This window comes from Camelus dromedarius, chromosome 13 (genome assembly GCF_036321535.1).
Source record: "Camelus dromedarius isolate mCamDro1 chromosome 13, mCamDro1.pat, whole genome shotgun sequence".
Classification (NCBI taxonomy): domain Eukaryota; kingdom Metazoa; phylum Chordata; class Mammalia; order Artiodactyla; family Camelidae; genus Camelus; species Camelus dromedarius.
Window position 1 is genome coordinate 2,002,567 of NC_087448.1, and position 21,936 is coordinate 2,024,502.

A 21,936-nucleotide genomic window follows, 5' to 3' on the forward strand; every position below is an offset into this window, starting at 1 on the left:
CCACCAGCTTCCGGGAAACGCAGTGAAGGGTGTTAGGGCTGCTCTTCCTCCAGCTCAAAATGTTTTTTTTTTAATAAAAAGTTTTACCAAAAAATGTTAGTTTAACCCTGAATTTGCAATATATTGGTGGTAAGAGGGTAGCAATATAGTACTGAAAAATATTTCAAGGTTTTTTGCTAAGTCCCTAACAATGGGATGAGGCCACGAAATAGATCATTGTACGAAAGCTCTTCCATTAAGAAAAATAAAGTCAGCATCGTATGTGCTGGGGAACCTCACTGTTCCTTCACATCACAGAGGATTTTAGAATCTACTAAAGATGGTGATTAATAGAGAATTTTGTCAAGGTTTAAGCTTTTTAAACTTTTAGTTCACTATTACACTATTATTCACTGAAAAAATTATTCATTTTAATGGAGGGACTGAGGATGGAACCCAGGACCTCGTGCATGCTGAGCATGTGCTTAGCCACTGAGCTACACCCTCCCCATTTGCAATGAATTTGAATCAGAGCCTGGGAGGAAATGAAGGCACACTTGGGAGACCACAGGAGTAAGCCACGTAAGCCAAACCCACTATTTTCTACCAAAGAATGCATCGGAAAGTAGGGCTGTCTGAATCCAGGGAAAGCACGCCTGGTGTCTGCAAGGAGCACCAGCAGGGACATGCGCTTCTCTGGGCCACGACCCAAGGAGAGCGGGCCACGGTTTCGCAGATGCCTGCCCCACTACTGTCCTGAGAACAGGACGCAGCCCCCGCCCCCAGCGCGTCTCTAAGACAGCTTCTCCAGAGGGTCCCCTTGGGGGCCTTCTGAAAGCGAGTTCAGGGGACCTTTCAGCATGTCCGCCATCCGGATCCTAGAGCCGAGCAGCGGGCCAGTGGCGCTCCTACTTACGGGGGCCCCGGGGAAGCCGTCCGGGCCCACGGGTCCCGCGTAGCCTGCGTCGCCCACGGTCCCGTTGCAGCCATCGTAGCCGGGTCGTCCTCTGGGCCCGCCTTGCCCCGGGTGCCCCTGGACACAGGAAAGGGAGTCAGTCTGCAGCCCTCAGGTGCTTAGTTTGCATGAAACTCTGATGAAACAGTTTCTAGTCGTCTCATGAGAGACACCCCTGGTGTGAGTCCAAGGGCAGAGACCACTTGAAATGAACCAGTGAATGAACGAAAAACTGAGTACCCAAAGGCACACACGAGTGTTGTGCTAAGCCAGGGAGGGGCTTTGGGACCAAGTTCTGTTTCCCCCAGGGTGTGGTAAACCCGTCTCGGGGTTTCTCCTGCCTGGCCTCGCCGGGGAGTGGGGAGGGCTGTTTCAGCTGGAGCAGGAGAGTGTAGATTTAAAAATTCTAGAAAAACGTTCTGGAAGCCGCTGCTGCTGCAGACAACAAGGTTAGCTGTGCCCAACCAAACTCCAGATGAAGAAGGAGAAACCCGGGTCCAAATGCACGTGCCACTCGCAGGGGGACTTCCTTCGCGCCGTGGCAGGAGGGCTGCTTTCCTCGTTTACCTTTTTGGGGACATGACCTTTTAGCTTTTAGACATGAATAGACGGCAAGTCAGGTGCTCTGAGGCGTCAGGTGGGGGAGGGAAGGCCACGTGATCACGTGTCTTTGGAATTACTGACGGCCAGGCTAAGTCGGGGTCCCTCGACCGCATCCGTCTGGTTCTGGAGACGTGGAGGCTTGGGTTAATAATCTGCAGTTTACGCACTGCAAGACCGCAGCCTGTTTGCTGTTTCTCTACACAATAAATGTTTAGATATAAGCTTTCTTGTGTGCAATTCCTTTAAAACTTTGGTTTTCTTGATCATAGACCAAATCCACATCCCAGAGTGATCTCTGAGGCCAGCAGCCTGTCTTTTGGATGTACCATGAGAAATCCGGAAAGTTGCAAGGTAGACAAACAAGCCCCCCACGTCGTGGCTGTACCTGGAATGATACTAAGAAATACGGTAAGAACAGGAGACTCTTTCTTTTGTTTGCACATCTCTTTGCTCTGGATGTTCAGAGGCACTGCCTGAACTGGTGCCACCGGGTAAGAGATACAACAGGACTTCCAGCTGACCCTCTGGTGGACCAGAGAGGCTCTGACTGTCTCAGGACTGTCATAGAGCACAGGTTCCCTGGCTGTTAAGAGGGCCAGCTGCTTTTTGGTCTTCTAAGTAAAGTCGTCCTTTTCAGGGGCCTCTAAAAGCTGACCTTCGGATTCAGCCACAGGAATCAAGGTCTGTGGGCGTTCTGCTCAGGAGCCTTGGGATTCGTGGTGCTTCCCTCAGAACCCGCCGCTGAGCTCCTTCGCCTTCTCCGGAATTACCGTCCGTTGCTGGTCGTTCTGACCTAAGTCAGAGAATTGCATGCCAACCGGATCTTAGTTGGAAATTGTCCTTCAAAGAAAAATTTCACTTATGTTGAGCGGAACGTCCATCTCTTGTTCACCATCTGATTAGGCCCATTTCTGTATGATGTGGTGCTGAGATTGTACTGCACATCACTTTCTGTACACGATTCTGAACAGCTAAACCTGCGCTGGTCCCTCAACCTCTGCTTCCATTAACGTCTCAGGAGCGGCAGGTGGGTTTCAGTTAATTCAGTGTAGGATCTACTGGATTTTCTGCAGTTCAAGGATTTTCTTTAGCAGAACTCAGATTCTGTAGAAAACCACCAGGCATCTGTTTACCATGATCGTGTCCCCAGATGACAGATGGCGACTTCCTCCCTCATTTGTGAAGTATTTGCTCCTGACAGTAAATGTGGATGAAGTGGAAAAACGAAGTCAACTATGACAAGGATCCGTTAGAGTGCTTTTCCATGATGTCAGCTCCATTTAAAACTCACACTTCGACTTCCAGAAGACAGCCCCGAGGAATGGTCCCAAGTGTCCAAAAAAGTAATTTAAAAATGGGTGATTTCATTTGAGGCAGTGAGTAGGGAAATACTTTCATTATTTGTTTAACCCTTGAGATCTGTGGATTCTTCAGCTCTGCCAATTTGCCAAGATGCTAACTAACGTGAGAGTTGTTTCCGTGTGTGTTCACAGCCGTGTGTTGTAACTGAGCCCCCAGCTGGGCAACACTCAGGATCACCAGCCACGTAGGTCTCACGTCTTGGTAAGTGTGGCTTCCTTTCTTTGCCTCCGATTACTTCCTTCTAGGGCAGAGGTCTCCTTGAATGTGGGGCTGGAGATCCGAAGAAAAAGCACGAATTCCCTGGGGCTGCTGTCCACTCGGCCCGTCCTCTCTTCTCCTGCCAGGGGCAGCCCCGCTCCTGCCACCTGGGGGTGAGGATGTGCGTGTGCGCATGTGCGTGTGACTCGCGACAGACCACGTGTGTCGGGTAAGGGCCCAGACAGCCGTCTGTGTCTGACGTTCCTGAAGCAGATGGCCTCCGACTTCAGCAGTAGGCGGGTGGGGTGGGTCTGAATGTGCGATAAACACATTCATGCCGGAGGCGGGGGCCTGGAGGGGGCCCTGGGAAATCTCAAGGACCCCGTGAAGGAGGCTGTGAGTCAGCTGCCCTGTTTATTTTCTTCTGCCACAAGAAGTAAAGTAAACTAGGTTAGAAAAACACATTTTATTGCATCTTGAGATTTTCTCACGGACCGAGCATGTCTGTCTTCTCATTTATGTGTGGCCACTACAAAGACAGGCGCCACACCAGCGCCGAGGCGTCCAGGCTCCCGGCTGGACCAAGACGTTCAGGTGGCTCTGGGGGTCAAGCCGGATTTTAAGATTTTAAGGCTGTTTGTAGAGCACGCCCGAGCGGTGCGGCAGCTGTTCGGTACAAAGCAACGTCCAGTCGCGGCGAAGCGGCCTCAGCTCTGAAGCCAAGTCCAGAGGAACGTTTGAAAAGGAAACGATCTGTCCAATACTTGACTGGGTTCCAGGAGGAAAAAATGTGCACCCAGAGCCCATGACACGACACGTCCAGCTAGACACGTTTCTGCACATCAGAAGCACGTGGCTTCGCCGGTGCAGAACTGTTTTCCTCCAACGTTTTAAAATTCTTATCTTAACGAAAGACTTACAGGAATTCCGTCGGCACCAGGGAATCCAGAAACACCTCTTGCTCCCTATAAAGAAGACAGACAAGCTGAATGAAGGCCAAGGCGCCCGCCCTTCACACAACGAGAGAAGCAGCCACGGCTCCCGTACGTACCACGTCTCCCTTTGGTCCTGTGATGCCGGGAGCCCCCCTCTCGCCCTTGTCACCTTTGCGGCCCTGCAGTCCTGGGAATCCTTGCAAGCCGGGGGGCCCGTTGTATCCCTGGGGGCCCACTGGCCCTGGCTGGCCCTGTAGAAACAGCACACGTTCAGTTTCCATAATCGGTAACAACGCATGCGCATCTGCAGCAGCCTTGCTTCTGAAACCACAGGTTCCCTCCTTAAACCGCTAGCATCCTCGGAGCACGTTATACGTGAACCCCATCTGCTGCCGCAGTGGCCACAAAGTGAGTTCTGGCTAAGAAAGGAAAAACCGAGTTTAAAGGGAAAAATATTAAATGCGAGGAAAAATTATCCTAAATTACAAAAGAGGTTTTTTGTGAAATGCTCATATTGGATTGAGATGAGAGATTCAACTTATTTGGCGGTTTAAAAACAGCCCTTTCAGTGTAAAAGAAAGTAAGTTTCAAACAAATTTCTACGATTTTATTTCTATCTCAGTATAATGCATACAATAGGTATGGGAACTTAAATTGTGTCCAGATATCAAAGTGACCCCCAGATGCTTCAGTAATTAGATAATGTGTCCTCCTGTTCTCACACACACACACACACACGTGTGTGTGTGTGTGCCTGCACGGAGAAAAAGATAAAAGTTTTCTGAAATATATAAAATGTTAGTCATATCCATTAGGATGGTTATTATTTAAAAAAAAAAAGACAGAATCACATGTCGGCGCAGAAGTGGAGAAGTTGGAACCCTTGTGCTCTGTTGGTGGGAGTGTGCATGGTGCAGTCACTGCGGGCGGAAGGCAGTATGGTGGCTCTGCAGGACACTAAGCAGAGAATCACCGTGTGACCCACAGTCACGCCTCTGGGACAGCACTCAAAAGGACTGACAGTGGAAACTTTCTACACCCACGCTCGCTGCAGCATTTCCACAACAGCCAAAAGGTGGAAGCAAAGTGTCGCTGACAGATGATGGATAAACACAGTGTGGTCCATCCAGACAAGGCACTATCATTCACCTTAAAAAGGATGGAAATTCTGACACACACTACAACGTGGGTGAACTGTGAGGACATGACACTGAGTGACAGAAGCCATCCCCCAAAGGACAAATACTGTCTGAGTCCATGAATACGAGGCCCCTAGAGTCGTCACGTTCACGGAGACAGAGTGGGACATGGGTTCCTAGGGTGGGGAGGGGCGTGGGCACTTAATGGGGACAGACTTTCAGCTCGGGGAGATGCATGGTGATAACGGCTGTGCAAAATGCAAATGTGCTTAACGCCACTGAACTGTACACACGTGGGTAAGACGGCACCTTTTGTGTTGTGTGTGTTGTACCACAAAAACATACAAAAATTCTTTCTACAGCAAAAAAATTCTTCATAAAAATAAAAAGATTAAAAAGGGGGTTCTTGAATGTCTTTGAAGAATGTGGGAAAAGGTGGTTGAGGAGGGTTGTGATGAAGGACAGACACCCCTGACCGTGGGCACGTGACACGCAGGCTCAGCCTTGTCTAACACTCAGGGGGCTCGGGAGGCTGCGCTGGCTGTAAGTTTGGGGACAAAACATGCTTTGATCCAGACTTTTACGGCTGTTCCTTGGCTGTGCTCATTTGTGTTGTGTTTGTGGCTCTTCGCATAGAGTCTTCCCTGATCAGTTACCGTGCCCCCCAGCCTCCAAGTTCCCCGACCGCTGGAGCCGTGGCGTGTGCCAGTGTTTGTGGGGAGCAAGCTTTGGGGGATGAAGCGTTCCTGGCCAGCACGGTCACTTCTATTGTCCATAAACTACATCCTTCTCCGGGGAAGGGTGGCTCCACAGGGCCAACGAGGAGGGACCGTGTACCACTAACCTAGAGGGAACACACGCCTCGTACTGAGGAAACCCTCATCTGCCCGGCAGGCGTCAGCCTCTCCTCGGGCCCCTCCCCTGGGGAGGCTGCCTGCTGGCATCACGTCCTTGCTTTCCTCCCATGGTCAGTGCACTTCTTTTTAACTTCTGTTTCTGGGATGGGAAGTGTGACCTTGGGAGTAAGATCCCAGCCTTGCCTTTTCTGGAATGTGCTGTCACGTTTTTCTCTTGTACGGCATGAGGTGAACTCCCACATCATGAAACCAGCCGTTCCACGGTGGCCTCGGGCACCGTCACAGTGTCCTCTCGCCACCACGTCTAGCTGGTTCCAAATGTCTCCAGCTCCCCGAGAGGAGACCCCCGGCCCGCCAGGCCGTCGTTTCCGACCCCTACGCGCCAGTGCCCACCGGCCCGCACTCGGCGTCCGTGGGATTTTCCCATTCTGGGCATTTCCTATAAACGGAATCAGGTGTGGGCTGTGCGGCCCTTCCTGTCCAGCTTCTTTCACTGAACGTAATGTCCTCGAGGCTCGTCCACGCTGCCGCACGTATCCGTCTTTCACCCATTTTCATGGCTGAACCGTATTCCACGGCCTGGATAAACCGGTCTGCCGTGGGCAGAGCTGCTCTGGACGCACACATGCTGCTCCGCTTGAGTCCCGTTTTCAGCTGTTTTGGGTCCGAACTCAGGAGGGGCACTGCTGTATCGCGTGGAAACGCCGTCCCTGCTGGAGGCCCTGCCGTGCTGCTTCCCTCCACGGCCGCCCCGCTGTACGTCCCCACCGCCGAGGCCTGAGGGCTCCTGGTTTCTCCACATTCCCACCAGAATTTGTTGTTTTACATCTTTAAAAAATTATAGCCATCCTAAGAGGGTGGGGAAATGGTGTCCCCATGAAGAGCTCATCTCAGGCTTCTGACAGATGGAACATTTCACAAAGCTCCCTCCAGCTTCCGCCCCAGGGAAGAGCCAGGACCGTGGAGGGATCTGAAATCCACCCTCATCCCCCAGGACTGGACCCTCAGTCCCGCCCTCGGTGCAAACCCTGCATTGCTGGGACTTACGTCAAGGTCCAAGGCCCTTGGTGTGCCTGCTTTGGTCATCAGGGATGAGGTTTCCCCTGGGATGCCCTGCCCACCAGGGCACCTTGGGTGTTTGCAAAGGGCAGCTGGAGTGCTCGGTAATGGAAGGATTTCCCTCTGTCCTAACGACCTTCAGCAACTCCCAGCCTCAGCTGAAAAGTCCCGATTGGAAAAGTTATTTCCGTCTCTTCCTTTCTTTTTGTACCAAGTGATGTTAAAAATAAAAATTACCCCAGACAGAGTGGGACTCTAGCTTAAAAGTCTTTGCATAAATTTCTAAAGCCCCTAAAAGTCCCGCAATATACTTGATAAAAATACTTCTGCAAAATACTTCTTAAAGCCAGCAGACGTCGTAGAAGGGAGCTGTAAGCCCAGGAGTGGGGCCCCTGCCCCGCAGGGAGCTGACTCGTATGGATGTATCACTGCCCAGGAAGCAGGACACTGGCAGGATCTTGCAGTCCTGCACCTCCCGGGATAAAGCACTGTGAAAGGTTTAAAAGAGTGGTTTGTCTCACTTTGTCCCCAGGACCTCCATGAAGCTGGCGTCACCCCCACTTGAAAGGAGAGACAACGGGGGTCTGGAGGGCTCGGTGTGAAGAGGTGACTGATGCATTTAAGTCTGGGGAGGGGGGCGGATTCCACCTTCCATGACACCCTTGCTGCTGGAAGTGAGGTCCCCAAGCTGCGTCAGCACCACCGGGGAACTTTCAAGAAATGCAGGTTCTCAGGCCCAGGCCGGCCCTCCAGGGGCTGCACTGAACACGGTCCCGGAGGGTTCACTGCACAGCTGGAGAATCCCGGCACGACCCCACCCGCCTCCCCCTGCTGACGTACTCCTCCGGAGGGCGGAGGCAGGTCTCTCTTAATAAGAAAAATCTCTTAAGCATGAAGTTGGATCTCAGAAGAAAGGTCGGGCTTCCTGAGTTGGGCAGAGGGAAACCTAACATTTATGCTCGTTGAAGACTATCCTTGGCTAGATTTTCTTGGTCTTAAGTTTCAGCGACACCTGCAAGAAGGGAGGGACTTTGAGCTGCAGGGACGGAGGGAGGGGCGCACACAGCCTCCCCCTCTTTGAAACCGCCCTTGGAGTCTGTGTGGGATGCCCAGGGCTCAGCCTTCGGAGCTGAAGTCTGGGAGGGGCAGGGAACGTGTCCAGCCTGAGCACACATTGCTTAAATGCCACCACCACGGAGGGAATGTGCTCGGAGTCCTGAGACACTTGCGAAGGTTTGGAATTTTCACTTCTGAGAAAAGCGGCAAAATATAATCAGATCAAGGAAGAACTCCACCACCTCAGCCTCTAACCTAAGGGTAGAAGACTGTGGGGAGTCGAAGCCCCGAGAAACTGGGCCTTGCATTCAAGCACCCCCAGGGGGGTGCCTGTTTCCATTCAGAGCTCCTTACCCTCAGTGTTGGCCTTGGGTAAGCGAGCAGTACCGGGAGGACAAAGAGATGTTCCCAAGGATAAAGCCTGCTTCCCTGCCCAGCAGGACTTTGAATCCACGGGACCACACGTTCCTGGTGGAACAGGCTTCCACGCCTGGCCGGCCGGCACCTTAATAGTAGGAAGCCCTCCTCCTTCCCGCGTGTGCTCTTCCTGTGTCGCCTTCTATGGGCCCCGGGCGCTCCTCCAGACACCCCGCATCCTCTCCAGGCCCAGGCGCCCCTCCCTTCCTTGGGTCCGCGCCCTCCCGGCCTTCCACTGCTGCGGCTCTCGGTGACCCCCGGGGATTCCGGCCCAGGTCCCAGCTCACTCTGTGAGCTGTTCACACACGTTCAAGAACAGGTCAAATGGCCCAAAAGGACTATTTTTTTTAGGAATCAGGAAAATAATTTGTTCAGCTGAATTTCGGAATCCGTTAGCCTTCCGAGGGATGGTCGTTAGCATCTGTGAGCAGCTCTGACCACCTGGCAGAGTGAGTTAACACCTCATTCCCAGCTGATGGTTGTATATGGGTCAATACCCCCACACACACATACACACAGCGTGTCACGCACACAACCACCACCTGTCAGTGGCGGCCAACTGCCTCTGCCAGGCAAGACGGACCTTCTCCCTTAGCTTCCTACTAACATAACGAAGCCTCAGTCCCGCCCTGGGTACCAGTCCTACGAAGGGTTCCACTTACTCCTCAGTAGGAATTAATGGCCTCCTGGAACTCCTGCTGTCCTCTCCCCAAAACTGGCCCAGACTGGAGGGCGTGTGGGGGAAAAGGAAATCACTTCCACAGGGAAAGGAAGAACCCTGGACCCTCACCCGGCTCTGCACACAAACCTGCAGTCAAAACGGAGCACAGACCTGCACGCAAGGGCTAACACGCTGCCACTTCCAGAAGCAAACACAGGGTGTGACCTGGGCTGAGGCAAAGGCTGCTCAGACAAGACGCAAAAATCACAAACCATCAGAGGAAAAATGTTGATAAGATTTAAAAGAATTGATGTTCAAAAGATACTGTTTAACAGAAACAGACTCACCCATACAGAAAACAAACTTCTGGTTACCGGGGGTGGGGGCAGGGATAAGTCAGGAGCCTGGGATTAGCAGACAGACACTGCTGTGTGTGACACAGAGAACCAGCAAGGCCTGCCGTGCAGCACAGGGAGCTGCCTTCAGCAGCCTGTAACCGCCTGTAACGAGAAAGACTGTGGAAAGGAACACCGTACACACATATGGTGGAAGCATGATGCCGCGCACCAGAAAGCAACACAATGTTTAAGCTACTACACTTCAGTAAAGAGGACATCGTTTAAAATGAAAAGCAGACGGGGAGAAATACTCACAAGACACACATGTGACAAATGACTTTCGTCCCTTCTGCAGAAAGAACTCCCAGAAACCAACAGTAGGGCCACAAACAACCTGATCGGAAAAGCTGGCAAATGATCTGAACAGACCCTGCATCACAGAAGAGGTGCAGATGGAAAACAGGGGCATGAAAGGGGCCAGCAGTGTCGGCCAGGAGGGAAAGGAAATTAGATCAGAATAAGGTGCACCTGCGGCTGCAGGAATGGCTGACACACCCGGAGAGAACTGGCCACGCCAAGCGCTGGAGAGGGCGCGGACCGGCCGGGAGCCTCAGTCACTGCGGGCGGGCACGCAGAACAGGGTGGCTAAAGCCAAGACCTGCAGGTCAGGGTTCACAGTGGCTCAATTTATTTTAGCTCAAAACTGGAAACCACCTGGGTGACCATCAGCTGAGTGGATAAACAAACCGTGGTCCAGGCACAGAATGGAATACTACTTAGCAATAAAAAGGAAGAAGCTATCTGATTATCTGATGTGTGCACCAGTGAGGAAGTGAAGGAAGCCAGACACAAGGCTGCATCCTGCCCGTCCTGTTTGTACGATGTCACCTACTATCCTGTTCAGGTGACGGTCTAGAGAGAAGCGGATGCTAGGGCTGCAGGAGGAGGGAGGGGGCCATCTACAGAGGGCACAAGGAAACTTCGGACACAGACCCGTTTTATACCATGACCTTGGTGGCTGTTACACGGCTGGACACATTTCCCGATATTCACAGAACTGTATGTAAACTACACCTCAATACACTTGACCGTGAAGGCAGCAGAGATTAAGAAGACAGTCTCTGAAGTTCACAGGCACAGTGCATATGGCCAAGGCCTTCTGGCACATTCTTACCAGTGAATTTACAAGACAGATGACATTTAGAAATGGAAGGAGAGAGGACGCTGGTAAAATGATATACTGAAAATGTCTAGCCAAATGCTTTTTAAAAGTGTCTGCCAGGGAAGCGAAAAGGTCTGAAGAAACCAAGACCCTGCTTTCCTTGTCTGGAAGCTGGTCTGTCCAAGTGTGGTCCTGAGAGGAACCAGGACCACCCAGCCCACAGCCCACAGGACAGCGGGAGGGAAGTGGGGCAGGACCAGGCTAGCCTCAGGCGCAGAAGATACCCTTCGGCTGTCATCGGTTTCCCTTATACACGATTTTCATAAAAAACAAAAAGAGGGTGGCCCCTATAACTGTCAGATGCTCTGTGTCATTCTATCTGAAGTTATTTGACTTGGGCAAATTCACACTTTAAAGCAAAGAAAAAGAATGGGTTCTCTGGTTCTCCACCTATAAGACCAAGATGTCTGAAAACCCTGCTCCTTATTCTAAAAATAGGCAGCTCAGGGCAGTCGAACACAGCGGCTTTAGCCGTGCGAGGCGGAGCTTTTTACAGTCCAGATGTGGTTTCGCTTGGCACAGTCTGGAAAAGCTGATTTTCTGGGAAAGCCTTTTATTGCCTCTGTGCTTGTAGCAATAAGCACATTTCATTTGCCTAAACATGGGCCCTGGCCCACAGACAGACGTGATTTCCAAGGAGGCATGGAGGTGCGGCTGGGTGAGCTGAGGGCCTCGGGGAGCAGGGGATGGGCTGGAAGAAGCTGGCGCTGGGGCTCTGGTTGTCAGGCTCCCCCCCTTTCTCATCCAGCAGCTGGCGGCATGGAACAGCATCAACAGCAGGTCCTCAGGCAGCCTTTCCATCATCATGAGGTGTCATACAGGGTGGCCCCGGGTCGTGCTGCCCCGATGGGACAGTGACAGTTAGGCGGGAGGCGACTTGAGTCACTGAAATCATAAAACGGCTGGTAATGAGAGCAGCTGCCTGTGTGCACGGCCCCCACGCAGACTACTGACTTTCACGGGCCAGCTGCGTGTGCCAGCCTCTCACCTCAGCCTCTTAGGTCATCATCTTAGGTCACTTCACGGAGCAGTGCAGACTGTGCTCTGACACCCGCCTCTGTCACTGCCCTGTGGGGAGCCGGCCAGCAGCCCCGGGGAGGCACCCTCCAGAGGGAGGAGGAAGAGGAGACACCATGTGCCCGGCTTTTGGTCAGCGGCTCCCTGACGGGCCGATCAGCCAGGCCGGCAGCCTCGGAGACTTTTTAGTATCTGTGTGCAGACCAGGAATGGAACCAGCTGTTATACCTCCTTCGCATTTAGACTAAACACCGTCCCACGCAAGGATACTATTCCCCAGGCTGGCGTTAGCCTAAGTGGGTCTGTTACGGAAAAAAAATTGGCCAGCAAAGTGAAAAAGATGAAGCGTGAGCGAGGGTTCCGCCTTGGCTGTGGCGCTCAGCTCTTTGACCCGTTCTTCTGCATCTGAAACGCTCCCGGGCAGGACGCATGCTCAGCCGAGCTCCGCGCGCGCTGTCCGGAGACAGTCGTGAGCTCCCTCCGCCTTCCTCCTTGCTTTCACCTGCTCATCTGTTCTTCTATGTTCCTTAAAGTTATTTGGGGTTTTCACTTCCTTTTTAAGATTTCAAAATTTATTTTCAAATGAACACACAATGACATTCGCTTTCCTCGGGTCTAGTCTGGCGAGTTTGGACACGTTCTCAGAGCTGCGTCAGCCCAAGTCCCCGAGCTGCGCCCTGGCCACGGAGCCCCCTCCCCAAGCTCTGTGGATCACTGTGGTCCTCCCGCCGCGTGGCTGTGCCTCTCCCAGGCTGTCCCTCACCGGGAGGCACTCCGCGTCTCGCCGCCGGGGGCCGTGAGCCTCGCCGCCCTGCCACGCGTGACAGTTCTGCCGTATGCATCACGGTGCCACGGTTGTCCATCCAGTCACTCCCCGGAGGGCGGCTGAACTGCTTCCAGTGTTCGGTGAATGTGAATCGGGCTGCTATGATCATTCATGTGTGAGGTGTTTTTTTTGGACAGCTTTTTTAAGCATCCAAGAATGAGATCCCCAGGACACATGGTAAGCTTACATTTAACTTTATTAAAAAGTTGCAGAACCGTTTTCCAGACTGGCTGCTCTGTGTTGTGTTCCCGCCAGCCATGCGTCAGAGTTCCAGGGGCTTGTCAGCACTTGGTGTCGTCAGCTCTGTCCCCCGAGCTGTCCTGCGAGTTCCGCGCAGCTAAGGCGCTGTGGCTTTAACCTCGCTCCTCCCACGTTTCTGCTAATCCTGGGTCCGGCGCAGGGTCCAGCATCCACCTGCAGCAGCGTCCTCACTGCGGCTGGGATGCGCTTCTGCAGCGAGAACCGATGGCCCAGCCCCCTCCAGCCCCTACCGCACGATGGCCAGACTGCGGGGTTTGCTCAGAGTCACCACCAGTCACTGGTGGTGACCCCAGTTCTCCATAAAGACAAACCCCCCGCAGTCAGCTTCCTTGCAAATGTGAGTCTCACTCTGAGGCAGAAAAGCCTGGTGGTGGTGGGGTGAACCAGCAGGAACCTGACATCAGGCCTGAAAATGATGTCAGAGCAAAGGACGTCAAAGGCGGGGAGGGAAGGGGTGCTGGGCGATGGGGCCAGCACACAGCGGCAGGAGACAAGGTAATTAACAGAGTTCTTCTGCACGGAAACTAGACAGAAACTCAGCCCCAAGTTTCTAACCTATTGTATGGGCTTCATTCTGTTTTGGTCAAAGAATATTCTCTTCTCACACATCACTGCACAAAAGCACATCTGTCTTCTCGTACAGGAACACCAGCCGTGCCCTCCAGCAGGAGTCTTACAGGGAAATTGCAGCCATTTAAGATTAGACCAACATTACACCGCTTTTCAAATCCACATCTCTGCCCTTCACCACTGACAGCCTAGTACTGTTCCAAAGGCCTCACAAAATGTCAGATTTCGAAGGGGCTTCAGGGAGCGTCGGGGCCACGGGAAGCCCCTGGAGCTCATGAGATCATCCCTGCCCACTGAATCCCACCTGCATCTTAACAAGATCCCGGGTGATCGTGCACAGCTCAGAGCTTGAGAAAATCACTCAGGAACGGTTCCTGTCCCAGGACTGGTCCTGGCTGGCCGTCAGAGCATCAGCTGAGAAGTCCGGGGCCTCAAGACTTTCTGGTCTACACCTCACACGGTCAGAACAGCCACCATTAAAAAGCCTACACATAACAAATGAGGGAGAGGCTGTGGAGAGAAGGGAGCCCTCCTATACTGTTGGTGGGAATGCGGTTTGGTGCGGCCACTATAGAGGACAGCATGCAGTTTCCTTAAAAAACTAAAAACAGAGTCACCATAGGATCCAACAATCCCACTCTTGGGTTTAAAACCCGGAGGAAAGCATAACTCAAACAGACACACGCAGCTCAAAGTTCACAGCAGCATTTTTTACAACAACCAGGACATGGAAGCAGCCTAGATGTCCATCAACAGAGGGCTGGGTAGAGAAGCTGTGGTGTACATAGGCAATAGGATACTTCTCAGCCATAAAAAAGAATAAAGTAATGCCATTTGCAGCAACGTGGATGGACCTGGGGATCTTCATACTAAATGAAGTAAGTCAGAAAGAGAAAGACAAATACCATATCATTATATGTGGAATCTGAAATACGACACACATGAACTTATTTCTGAAACAGAAACGGACACACAGACATAGAAAACAAACTAATGGTCACCAAAGGGGAAAAGGTGGGGGAGGATAAGTTAAGTTTGGGATTTGCAGATATAAACTATTATATATAAAATGGATAAACAATAAGGTCCTAGTGTGCAGCACAGGGACCTGTACTCAATATTCTATAATAAATCACAATGGAAAAGAATAGGAAAAAGAATATGCATATATATATATAAACTGAATCACTTTGCTGTACACCAGAAACTAACACAACATTGTAAATCAACTTCAATAAAAAAAGGAACTTCTGTCTAGCAGTTTTGGGGTGGGAAGGGGAGGGGCCTGGGAGCCGGCTCCCCCAGCCGCTTCCATGCACAGCCAGGTCTCTCACACGGGACAAGTGAGGGAGCCGCTTGGGGAGGTGCAGCCCCTTCTGCGGCTCTGCCGGCCCTCCTCCTGAAAGCCCTCACAGCTTCACCTCCGCCCTCGCTCCGGGGTCTCCCTGCTGTCTCTCTGCTCCAGGCTGACCAGGCTCCAGGCACTGGGCCAGGCCTCTCATACCTCAGGGCCTTTGCACATGCCTGTCCTCACGGCCTGCTGACTCTCAGGGCTCCCGAGGCTGTGGTTCAAGCTTCCGTAAGGACATTTTCCTGACCCCAACCTAGACCAGGGGCTCGCCAAATTGCTCCTCCCACAGCTCTCCCCGGGCTCACGACCGTCTGTTTTGTGAGTGACTCAGGGCTCTGCAACCCCCAGCTCTGTCCGACAACAAAATGCAAGTTCCTCCCACAATGGAGCCAAAGACCAGGGTCTTCTGTGTTCAGACCATTTTTCAGACCATAGGAATGAATCCATGACTTCTGAAGCCCCTCCAAAGCAAAGCTGTGCTGGGTAATACTGTGGAGGGACCATTGCCCTCTTGTTCTGCCCACCCCCACCCCCAATTCCTTAAGTCACCTTCACATGTCACAGTATGTCCCCACAACCTCAGCTCCTGTCCGCTCTCTGCACCAGATCCGTGGGATGTCTGAGTGTCGGTGCTCCCGGACCGTCTGGCTGTACCCGCCTGCACTGTCGGGGGAGCGCCTTCCAGGCCTCTGCAATGGGGCCATAGAGGCGGACCACCCAGACTATGGCAGCGCCTGGCCCCTTGGAAAAAGCGCTCAGGGTCAGACAGATAAATGAGACATCCCCAACCGAGCTGGAGACAGGAAGCGAGGCCAGGGGTTTGGAATGCAGAACTCCTTCCTTGGGGGCCGGGTCCTGATAACATTTGAGCCTCACTCCTCTGAGGACCACGGTCAGTGCACCTGCTGTGACTCAGGAGGGTTAAAGGTTATGGAGAAAAAGTACCCATGTGGGTCTTTGCCAGGCCGTAAAAGGAAGGTTTTCCACGCTTAGAAGACCTTCAGTAAGCGTGGAAAGCCTTCCTTTAAAATCAAATTTTAACTTCACATCAAGAGACGCCTCCTTAGTACCTTGGATGCCCCCGGGGCGGAGGACTGCCTGCAGTTCTGGTGGCCAACACTAGGTGGCAGCCAGTTGTGCTCTTTGGGACGAGGACCCACCCCACTCGGCCTCAGACAGTTTTGCAAAGTGCAAGATTTTGGGATTGTTTTGGGTTAGAATGACCCCCCCCAACCCCTGGAATGGACCAGGGGACATTTTCTGCATTTGTCATGGAGGCTAACCGCCCATGGGGGAAATTCTGATGACAATTTTGACTGCAGAATTCCAAGGGTGTCTAAGAGCTTATCAAGTCCTGGTTTTCTTTTCACAGGGCACTGAGCTAATCAGCAGCGAACTGTCTTGCAGTTCCCTTCCTTTCTGACTTGCTCAAAGGACTGTGTATCTAAATATCTACGTTATAGACAACTATTCGAGGGCCTGTAGGAGCCAGACCCAGTGCAGAGGGCCAAGAGACAGGGTTTGGACCCTGCATGTGACTCGGTTATAACACCCCCAGACCAGAGCACTTACTGTTGGGAGCACCTTCCAGCGGGTAACTGATTCAGCCCCCACAACACCTCGGTGAGGGCGGCGCTGTTCTCATGTCGGTTTTATCAGTGGGGGAACAGAGGCTCAGGGTGGCAGGGGTCCCTCAGCTGGCTTGGAGGGGAGGGGCTTCCTACCCAGCTTTTCAGAACATTCCAGAAGTTGTTGTCATCGCACACCTGAACCTCCCTCGAGTCTTGGATATGAGTGTGGACCCTGAGTGTATCTTTTTACTGATCTTCTTGAAGCTATAACCAAGCCCAAAGCAGATGGACAAAATGACCGCAAAATAAACAGGTGTGTGCCTGGGGTTAATGGGAACCTATGCAAAACCGAGCCAACTGCAGCCCCACAGTGATTATCTAAAACCCTGCTTCTCTGCTTTAACCCCATGCTGCTCAACTGGGGCCATTTCACGGCTCATTAATCCCCCCTCCTGCTCGAGTGACCGAGGCCAGAAACAGAAGGTGAAACTCAAACAAGGCAATTCTGTTACTTTTTAGCAACTCTGGCCAAAAGGTATGCCAGGAAGGTGCGGGGGCTGCAGGCTGCAACTCCCAGCTCTCAAAACTCTCAGGGGACAACGACACGCATCTCCAACATGTCGCTCTGGCTTCATGAAGACTCGTGTCAAACGGAGACTGTTGGAAAGATCTGACCATTCCTGAATGGTAAAAAGATCAAATCCTTAAGCATGTCCTGAACAAAGGGTTTAGCTAGCAGTTTTGAGAGAATAAGCTTCCAGGTACAGGGACACTGTTAGAAAATCAAGGGTACACTGCCTGGGAAAACAGGTTCAGGGCGGGCGGGGCCGTCGTGGCTCAGAGGCTCTCGCCTCCGACAGGACCTGAGACAGGAGACTGGGGGTAGTGCAAGCTGCCCGCCCCCTCTGATGGTGCCCGGACCCCCGGGTGGGGGGATGTGGGAGATGTCCAAACCAGCAGCTATTGGGCTGTGAACAAAGTAGACGGGTACAGAAGTGACTTCTAACGTGATGTCGGGAGAGACGTCACAAGGCAGAGGATGTTAGCGTTTCCTAGAATAAGTGTAAGAAGACAGGGTTCTCTGAGAGGTGCCGAAGGAAACGGCTGAGGACGCGGAGATGGCGCTCAGGGGTGGAAGGGTGTGAGAGGGCTGGCTGAGGTGTTAGCACCGGGGCCAGAAGCCCGTAAGTCACACGGTGATGGGGACATCCATGCCCCTTAGCCACGTGGGGCTGGCGGTCCACATGTGACAGGGGTTGTATTCGTGTCGAGGTGAGACGCGCTCTCAGGAGGCCAGACCACCTGAAGGTGCCTCACACATATCTGATTATGGACACATTAAATCACAGCGTCGGGAACAACTCAGCTCTAGAGAAAGATCCAGCCTCGCTTTGAACACGAGGACTATAAGCCCTGAACAGCCCGGACAAAGCCACGCGCCCAGTCAGCGGGGGAGCAGCTGGCATGGCGTGCAAGGTTGCTCACTCCTCACAGTCTGCTCTGCCCTGAAGTTTGACTTTGGGGAAGGTTAAACGGCAGACAGGAAAGCCAGATAAAAATTCAGCCTTCCTTACTTACATCTTTAAAAGTAACTAACACTTTGGAAATTGATCCACAAAGCAGTTTTGCAAAGACATTATAGGAACAATAATACCCAGGGCACTGGGGGACGTTCTGGAGATACTGGCCAGTCAGAGCCGTGTGATGGCCACTTCCCTGCACCACGCAGGGTGCGGGGGCTGGCGGGTCCGGCCCCCGCCAGCGCTGCATCCCGATGGCAGGCGCGGTGCCCCTCCATGGGTGACTCTGCAGATGGCTATCGGGACATCCCGGACTTCCCTCCCAAGGCGCCCCGGTTTACAGTGATTATTCGGACGGACACTGAACACACATCCGCAGTTAAAAACAGAACAACAACCCCGAGAAACTGATCTCTTTTCAGTCTGGTGGGAAGATAATGGATGGCTCATTTGTCCAGACATGAGACCCAGGGTCCTGGGCGAGAGGAAACCAGATGACATTAACAGCCATTCCAGAGAAGTGACTCAGCCACTGCGCTGCTCTCATGGCCGGGGCCAGCACAGCCTCCAGAACGTTCGGTCTTCTCAGCAGCATTTGTTGAAGGAAAAGAAAAGGGCGGTTTCACCACCAAGTGGAAGGAAGCACTGAAGACATGGCCTTTCCAGGGCGTGAGCTCGTCCCCGATACGCCTCCTGTGCAGCGAGGTCCCACTGAGAGCACCGTGTGGGGCGGGCGAAGGCGCCCGGGGCCCACGTCACAGATGGGGCACCTGCGGAGAGCGAGCGAGCGCAGGCCGAGCGTAGGTATGATTGCCCTGGGCGTTCCTGCCTCCCCTGGGTGCTGGAACAGCCCAGCGTGGGTGCGCCGTCTCAGACAAGGAGGTCAGCCTCTCAGTGGGGTGCAGCCCCAGAAAGCCCCTCCCTGGACGCCTCTGCAAGATGTGTGTGTGTGTGTGTGTGTGTGTGTGTGTGTGTGTGTGTGTGTGTGGCTACCTTGCTCTCCATCACCACTGTGGCCCTCTGGACTCGTCCTATTTGAACGCCGGGCCCCGGGGCAGCAGGCACACAGGTGGGAGCTGGGCCATTTCTCTCTGCATAGGTGCCCGGCCACGGGGAAGGCCTTCTGCGTCCAGACAGTCCTCTCCCTCCGTACTGCAGGGCCCGTGGTCCCAGTGGGGCCCAGACGGGCGCCTTGCAGGCTGGTGTCTGCAGTGATGGTGTCCCTGCACCTGCAGGCCCCTCACGTAGCTCTGATTTCAGAAACACGCTGGTCACGAAGGACAAGGTACTGACTGGTTTACACCTGGGATTCATGGTTAATGCGGTCATGGATTTCCTGCTGCTCAGTATGGCAGTGACTTGTTTTCCCCAAATGTCCCTCTTTGTCACACAGAGCAGGAGCACTTTCCTGGAAGCTTGGCTCTGATGTGCCAGGAAAGACGCGGGAACAGAGGCCTGAGCCCTGCACTCGGCGTGGCTTCCCCTCGTACGGGTGGTTTGTGAGAAAGTGACTCCCAGCGACCAGCAGCTGCCGTTCCTGTAGCTGCCTTCAGCTTCCCCCAAGCCCTGCCCCGGCCACCAAGGTGCCAGCGACCCCGGCTTGCTTCTGGGAAGTTCTCTGCCAAAACGCTGATTGGCGTGGACACCAAAGGCCCCCAGCTCTCTCCCCTTTAAAAAAACTCCAGAAATAAAAAACCAGGGGGAAAAACGAGGTGACTTCAAATGGTCTATAAATGACTCAGCTGGGACTTGAGAACTTCCACAGCCACAGGGGCCACCTGCACCCAACAGGGCGCCCGGCGGCCGGCGGGGAGAGAAGCAGGCGTGAGGCTGGACGGCGGCCCCTCTCTGAGTGCCTGCCCGGCCTCGGGGCCTCCTGCCCGCAGTCTCGTCCAAGTGGAAGGTCCCCGGTAAAGTCCCGTGCCCTCCTAGGACGGGGGCCGGCCCCATCTGGCACTGTCCGGCGGGCATTTCTGGGACACAGACGTGAAACCCCAGGCGTCCACAGGGCCCGGCCCTCAAGAGAGTCTGCACCATCGGCCACCCTCCCCCAGCGCCGCTAGGGCGTCGGCCGGGGCTCATTCCCTGCTGGTCCTCTGAGCGAAGACCATTTTCCAACCACAATCCACTTCTTTGAGCTCAGAGATAATCTGCTGTGTTTGGATTTTACAGGGATTTTATAATTCCTCCAGCCGACATCTCCTGCCGGCTCTGACCCAGTCCCCCTTTCTCTTCTCAACCCGTGGCTTAAAAAGTGGTCTGGACTTCACCCTTCCTCCTGGGACGTCTGATGCCGCAGACACCCCTGGGAGTGACGGGTCCCCGCCCCTCTGCTGGGGCTCCCCATCCTCTTTTCTGGGCTCCTTCCTTGGCTCCTTAAACGGTGCTCCCTCAGACGCCCACCCCGCGGCCCTGACCTTACTGCACACACCTGCCCAGGTGAGCCCATCCCAAGGGCCCGCCCTGTGAGGCAGCTGCCCCCTGGACATCAGCGCTCCAGGGCGTCTCTGGGAGACGGACTTTCGGCCTCTGCTGGGCAATGCCTGCTGGCGGGGTGGCCGCCATGCCACATTCAGACCTGCACCTCCAACCCAAACCACGGTCTCCCGAACACTGTGGGTGGCAGCGTGTTTGCTGAATAAAGGAATGATCAAAATATACAGATTTTTACAAGTTCCACATTTTCCAGGAAGAGCAGAACCTTCCAATGTATGTTGGGATCCAATGAGCTGCAATGACCCAGAAAATTTACCTTAAAAAGGCAATAAACTTAAATAAGAGAAATTGAAACACACCATTATTACATGTTTACCTGATACTTTTTCACCTTGAACAGTAACTAATTCAGAGACACAGCTGAAGACCTTTTAGACCAAGAGAATCCTTCAGCATATAAACGGGTATGAAACCGAGTGAACTGCCTTGGTCTGTCCGAGCTGAGCCTGACCAAGTCCAGTTTAGGAAGTAACAGAGCTAAACGGTTTCCTACAACAAAACACGAACTTTGAAGAAGCTTTTAAAAAATAAGTCTCATTTGTTTTAGTTCCCATGGGCAGGCAAACAGACAAACAAAACCCCATTGTCTCCTCTAAACACATCACATTGGGCTCCCTGGAGTTTCCGTGGCAAACACCTCCGTGAGATTTGTGCGACGCACACTGTACTTTGTGTGACCACAGTGACTGCACGATTCCCTGAGAAGCGCACGGACCACGCTGCAGTGAGGCGGTTCTGTTCCCTTGAGCAAAGTCAAGGGATTCAAGTACAGACTAGGTTTTCGTTTAAATAAGGTTTCTACCCGTAAACATTTTGTTTTCCCCTCACCCACTCCCCCAGCCTGACATCAGGCCATCAGTACCTATGGAATATCTGTGGGATAAACAAATGGATAACGAAATTTATAAACAAAGTAGCAAAACTGAACAACTGTCGGATGGAACAGTCCGTTGCAAAACGGAGCCCTGCTAAGCCAACTGGACGGTCAGGAGACAAGCGGGAAGCACGTGGGTGTGTCCTCGGGGCCTCAGAGGAACTCAGGGAGCTTGGCAGATGTGCTCTGCTAAGAGGCGCTGGAAGCCCCAAGAGTTACAGCTGCTTTTTTTTTTTAAATGTAAGTTTATTTGTGAGACTGTTTTTTTCTTTCCCCCTCTTAAATAGTTCTCTGCCAAAACTTACAAAATGGAATGCTGGCCAAAGTGTTGAATTCATGAAGCTTTAATGAGTAGCTCCAAATATATGTGCATCTGAATGTTTATTCCTGCAGGGCGGTGGAAACCTGGGCCCATCACTTCAAACACTTTGTTTGCTGAACAAGTCATTCTTCTCTCCTGTTCACTAAAGCAGAATTGGGACTTTCTCTTTAATCTATTCGATTATAAATAGTATAATGAAGGTTTCAATTGCTGCCATTTTTCTCCCTTTGCAAAATAATAGTCATAATGATAATCATCCTGTTTTTTTTTGTGTGGTGTGTTTTATATAAACAATGATAAATGAGGGTCACACTCAAGGACGCAGACACCAGGCTAGTGAAGGATGT

The 21,936-nt window shown here is 52.8% G+C and overlaps 1 protein-coding gene across 1 annotated transcript in view; it reads right to left on the reverse strand.

Annotated features, from left to right (window-relative positions):
- COL4A2 (collagen type IV alpha 2 chain) overlaps positions 1 to 21,936 on the reverse strand; it is a 162,030-nt gene that overhangs the window by 56,027 nt on the left and 84,067 nt on the right. Inside the window, exons 5-7 of the mRNA XM_031466312.2 lie at positions 4,149 to 4,283; positions 4,018 to 4,062; positions 896 to 1,012 (exon numbers count right to left, since the gene is read on the reverse strand). Of these exons, the coding sequence (XP_031322172.2) occupies positions 896 to 1,012; positions 4,018 to 4,062; positions 4,149 to 4,283 (297 nt within the window). The remainder of the gene's footprint in view (positions 1 to 895; positions 1,013 to 4,017; positions 4,063 to 4,148; positions 4,284 to 21,936) is intronic.